The 5,465-nt window shown below is 35.6% G+C and overlaps 1 protein-coding gene across 3 annotated transcripts; it reads right to left on the bottom strand.

The window, feature by feature from the left end:
- Positions 1 to 823: 823 nt before the first annotated feature.
- LOC122282718 (transmembrane protein 45B-like) lies at positions 824 to 4,997 on the bottom strand. Of its 3 annotated transcripts, none has more exons than XM_043094714.1 (3): positions 4,847 to 4,997; positions 3,695 to 4,259; positions 824 to 1,541 (listed from the first exon to the last, which is right to left on the bottom strand). In XM_043094714.1, exons 2-3 carry the CDS (start codon positions 4,039 to 4,041, stop codon positions 1,052 to 1,054), a joined length of 837 nt encoding a protein of 278 aa, XP_042950648.1. In that variant the 5' UTR covers positions 4,042 to 4,259; positions 4,847 to 4,997; the 3' UTR covers positions 824 to 1,051. The 3 variants fall into 3 exon arrangements, with proteins under 3 accessions (XP_042950648.1, XP_042950650.1, XP_042950649.1); XM_043094716.1 differs by lacking the exon at positions 4,847 to 4,997 and adding an exon at positions 4,394 to 4,703; XM_043094715.1 differs by lacking the exon at positions 4,847 to 4,997 and having other exon boundaries at positions 3,695 to 4,384.
- Between the last annotated feature and the right edge of the window lie 468 nt (positions 4,998 to 5,465).

Here is a 5,465-nt window from a genome sequence, read left to right as displayed (position 1 = left end):
GTGATGCCTCCTAAGTCCCTCCTGCAGTCTGATTTTTCTATTCCCTTTATTCTTATCACTCGCACATATCTTTGTGCATTAGAAAGCTGCAAACCTTCAAATGGTAGTTCTCTTCCCATTACTAACAAAAGGTCAATCAACACGAGTCAACAAGATGAGATAATTCCATGAGGTGAGTACCGATCAGAATTTCCTGCAAATTTCTTATCCTATTACTTTTTCACAATATGGAAATAAGAGATCCAAATTGTCCACCAACAACGGATTACACGTGCCGTGTTTATCTCTCTTCAAATCATAAAAAGTATCTAAAAAGAAAAATAAATGGTAAGAAATCATAGTAATCAGATAATTGACATGCAAGGCTCTTGACTCCGATCATTAATTAGAGAACTACATGAGACATTGAGAATCCCGAGATTTAATAAATAATAATAATAATAATAATAATAAGATTAAAAAAAATGCTTTTGCTCCCCATGGAGAAAAGCATAAAATATCTTGTCATTTACTGCATCATGCATCGTGAACAGCATTTCTTATTCTCTAAACATAACTGGAGAAGCCGGTTGTTCAAAACAAATAGCAACCCCTTGGGCATTACATTGCTGTCCACTTTAACAAAGCTCAGAATAATGCCCATTCTTCTATCCAGACCAGAACCAACATAAATAAGCAGAATAAGATACCAGACCACAGGATATGGCTCCCACTACCAAATCATGCATCTTGAACAGCACATTTGTTCCAAGTACATCATGTATAGTGAACGGCTTAATTGTGATCAATACACCAAGACTTGTTTCTAATCTGAAAAATAGACTCAAAGGAAAAGGACACACATAGCATTTTATATATTTTTCATAGACAACAACATTGTTTTATTTTAACCAGTCAGAAAGAGCAGCAATTCTAATTCTCTACATTGCTGGTGTACACATCCGACTGATATGAAAATAGAATAAAACAATTTCATACCCAGAAGATATCAACGTGACTCTTTGAGAAGACTGTAAACAACAGGAACTTAAGAAAGATTGTATACCCTACTCTAATCTCGATCTAATCCATCCTGAACAGCATGCAAACTCCCAAGTTCAGAATGCCCATATCGTGAAGCTGCAAAAGCATATGATCCCACAACTGCAACAAGGACACCAACGACCAAAGAAAAGAGCTGGAAGTTTGCAAGCAACTCACCTCGGACCTCGCTATCTTTTGATTGACAAGAAACCATGCTTTCCTTAATCCGACAACCATCTGGCATCATGGGGCCATATAGAGTAAAGGCAGTCTGATAGAACCAAAGACCTTGAAGAGTTATAGCAATGCCACTACACAAATCAACTGGGAAGCTTGTCGGTAGGAGGGCTCCAGTAAGCGTCGACATTATGCAAAGCCCTATCAGGAGAACAAGGAGAAGGTGGTAGTACCCTTCAAGTCCTTTATGGGTTGTTGAGTGAAAGTAGAATAGAAGATACTCTGCACAGAATGCTGTGGCAGCAACGAAACAAAGAGCTCCTTCTGGCAAGGGAATAAACCTAAACAAAGAGGAAAAATACAAAGAGGACAAGAAACCAAAAAAAGGCATAAATACAGTTGATAAATATAGTCATCTGGTTGGGTAAAATTTAGCAATGATGTACAATAATAGGGTTATAAATTATAATTTCATGTGGTGAAACTCTTCAAGGAAAAGCATTTGTTAGTACTGGAAGCACTGGATTTTAAATGACAACCATCTGTCTTTGTTTTGTTAAATGCATTAAGCAATATAGTGATTAAATTCAACCAACGTCTTAGAAAATATAATGAAAACAGCGTGAAACAAAGGTTCAATGAGGCAATGCTTAAGACAACAAATCTTGGCTTGACGACTCAAACCCATCAGACCAAAGTCCCAACGTGCAGCAGGAATCCATCAAATGCTCCATGATTCAAAGGCAGCCTATCATTATTAAGGTTTGTTGACGTCCTTATCAGGGCCATATCATGCAGTGTGATCCAGATGGCTGGCCTTACTTGGTGGCTCTGATATTCTATGTAACAACAACCTAGGGAAGTGTTAACCACATTTACCTTACAACCCCAAAAAGACTAGCCAATTTGAAGATTCCCTAAAATCACTTATAAATACCAACTTCGTTTGCTAAGTAGCCAATGTGGAACTTAACACCTATGACTAGTTTTATAGCTTACCCACTCTGTGGATTTTATAGCCAATGTAGGACTGCAATGTTACAAGTGTTTCCCAGATGTTCCTAAACAAAGAAAACCATCAGAAAAATTGGAGATAATCCAAGGATTTCATAGAGACCATAACAGCATCAGGAGGAGAGGCTATATGAAATAACAATGCAAGCTCTCTAGTGAAACTGCCTTTTCAAAGGTTTACAATTCCCCGTTAGTAACCGGCAATTTATGGAATTTACACGATTTATTTTGCATCTCCATCTTCCCACTCTGTGTAATCACATATTTCTTTTGGATTACAATCAAGAAGAGGCTAATGGCCTAAGGCTGTAAGTAGTACTGCATTCGATCACACTTATGAGAAATTTTGCTTTTGAGTGATATGTTACCTTCAAAATTTGCCCTCTCGTTTGTTTTCAAAGATGAGATGAGATAAGTTGAGATTAAAGTTGAAAGTTGAATAAAATACTATTATAATATATTGTTTTAATATTATTTTTGTATTGGGATTTGAAAAAGTTGAATTGTTTATTTTATTTTGTGTGGGAATTTGGAAAAGTTGTAATGATTAGATAAGATGAGATGAGATGAGATGAAAAGTTTTGTGAAAATGAACAATAAACATCCACAAAATTGACTGAAGCCACACCATGACCCCCAAAGCAGTTCTCAATTACAAATCTGTAGTGAGCAAATGCTGGTTTTCCAATGAGAGTTATCATATATCTTTGGTCTACCACAGTACTCATTACTTGTTATGACCACCAATGATAGGGAAGGAAACTCGAAATAATACATCTTTTTAATCTGGAAATGAGCAGCAGCATCACTACAGTGTCATTTTAAGACATCAACTCCCAATACAAAAGTATATGCCGAGAATTGCACAAATAAAAATAAAACAATGTTGTTGAAGTTCAGATATTATCTCAATTATAAACCTCAAATCTGTTCTTTTCTGCTGTTTCACATCATATCAGCAAATGCAAAATCAAAACTGCAGACAAGCCAGGCCACTTTAACTGATAAAATACAGAAAATAGTCCTGATGAAGTTTAAGATGCTCTCGGGGTAAGGAGGAAGGCGGCCTTTCTCTATTCAATTATTTATATGAAACAATGGATTATTGAAATTTCAAAAGAAGTCGATGTCATTTTGAATGATTTAACGTCTTAAGAAATTTATCCAATTCCCGTCTTCAATATCATCCATGATAAACTATCATTTTTTTCATTGCCTGAAAAACAGAGTAAAATGGGAAAAAAAAATAGGCATCTTAACACAGCTATGCAGCAAAATAAAATTTGTGCAAAATGAAAATTTGAGTCGGGAAAGCTAAAACCATTTTAGCCTTTGCTTTTAATGTTTTATCAACCCCATGGAGTGGCTATACACCATATACAAGTGTATTTCTACAATTTCTCATGCACCAAAAAGCTTAGCACAACATACTACACACATAAAAGAACATGACAATTCACAAGAAAAACCTATGACTTGCCTTGTTTTCTCAGAGAGCAGAGCAACCAAACCAAAGATGAAGAACATTAGGAGCATCCCAGAGTGCTCGAAATCATTCATGTGGGACGGATTCAGGACTCCATTCACAAAAAATTTGAGGTGGGTCGAATACAAAAGCTCAATACACATATCAATAAAGGCACCAATTGCAACAAGATAAAGCTCCAAGTACTTGAGCCTTCCGTCAAAACCAGGCACGGGGTTCCAAACCCGAACCCTGAACGTTTTCGGGTTCGCCACGTATCGAACCACAGAGCTCCATATGTGCCAAACCCCAACTAACAGAAACAATGTTCCTGGCAAAGCATGACCCTTAAAAGATCCCATCTTTTTTATTCTTTTGCGCAAATTTTTGCAACTCTGAGATGCAATCAGCTGAGCTTCTGGACGGTTCTTTTGTCTGATTTCTGGGGCTTTTCTTTGTGTTGTTAAATTGCCTTCATTTCTTCGAACTGTGGCAGGCTGATGGGCACATGCGTTGACTAACTTGAATCTTTTCCGTTGCTGACTTTTTATTTCCCGGGCGTAGGAGACTTTGTTTCTTTCTGAGAAGTAGCAGATTTATGCAAGACACAGAAAATATAAATGATTCTAGAAATTTGATGGTTTCAATCAGCCATGTTTCGTTGACAAGGAAATTTTTTTTAAAGAAATGAATTTTCAAGGAATGTATAAATACCTATTGGGATATTAAGAAAATAACATTGTCAAAACATCTTCCTTAACCAGGTTAAGAATTAAGATACCAATAAGACATAAAAGCTAAGAATCGAACAAAAAAAGCTTCCACCGAGAGCAAGCAGAGGATAAAAGGATCTTTAGCAAACATTTCTGTCCACAGTGACTTCTTTTAATTGAAAAACTATGCAAAAAAAAAAAAAACCTACAAAATTGTAAGCAAGAAAAACTCCCACCGGGTAATATAAAAAGCTGAAAGCCTGGAAACAACCTTTTAGAAGTTAAAAAATCAACAAAACAGACAAACTAGCAGTCTTCTCGAAAAGTACAGAGACAGAAAATTCAAACGTGAAACTAAATAATTGAGCACTTTTTAATAGCAAGTGAAATGGGTATGCAGTAAATAATGTAAAAAGGAAAAATGACTAATACAATGATCAAATCATGTACTTACAAATACGCATCTGAATGATCGAGTTCCAAAGCATATGGGTGGTTTTTTCCTTCTCTATATAATTCCACTAATTCACTGCATATTATATTATAAAATAACAGGAACAGAGTTGTAAAGGTGCGTTAACGGAGGTGGTGGGATCTGAGACTGCGATCTCGAGGAGTTATTTGACTGCGAATAAAAAAAAATAGAAAATTGCCAAAAAAAGAAAGGACGTTGCTACGTCCACCGAAGATTTCTACCGATTAGTGTATTTTTCTTTTTCTTTTTTTAATTTTTTTTAATATTTTTTAAAACCATTTAGATATTTTTTAAAAAAAATTAGATATTCATTTTAAAACATTTACTTAATCATTAAGTAAAAAATAAGAAAATAAAAATAATTTTCGGTAATACATTTCGGTAGATAATTTCTGTGGGACTAGTGTTTCCCAAAAAATAAATGTGACGGTCACTCCAAGGGAAATGCACAGATGATACAAAACCGATGGCGGCGAGTTCGGTTCTCTTGGTAGGTTGTGAATCAATTTTTTGGTAAGAATTCTTGGACAAGTTTGCAAGGAATAAGGCGGTGGGTGTACCATAAAAATTAAAAATGAAATTGGATTCCTTATTGTCA

The sequence above is a fragment of the Carya illinoinensis genome, chromosome 11 (assembly GCF_018687715.1).
Source record: "Carya illinoinensis cultivar Pawnee chromosome 11, C.illinoinensisPawnee_v1, whole genome shotgun sequence".
NCBI classification, from domain to species: Eukaryota; Viridiplantae; Streptophyta; class Magnoliopsida; order Fagales; family Juglandaceae; genus Carya; species Carya illinoinensis.
The sequence above is the reverse complement of the archived record's forward strand: the minus strand, read 5'-3'. Positions and strand labels throughout refer to the sequence as shown.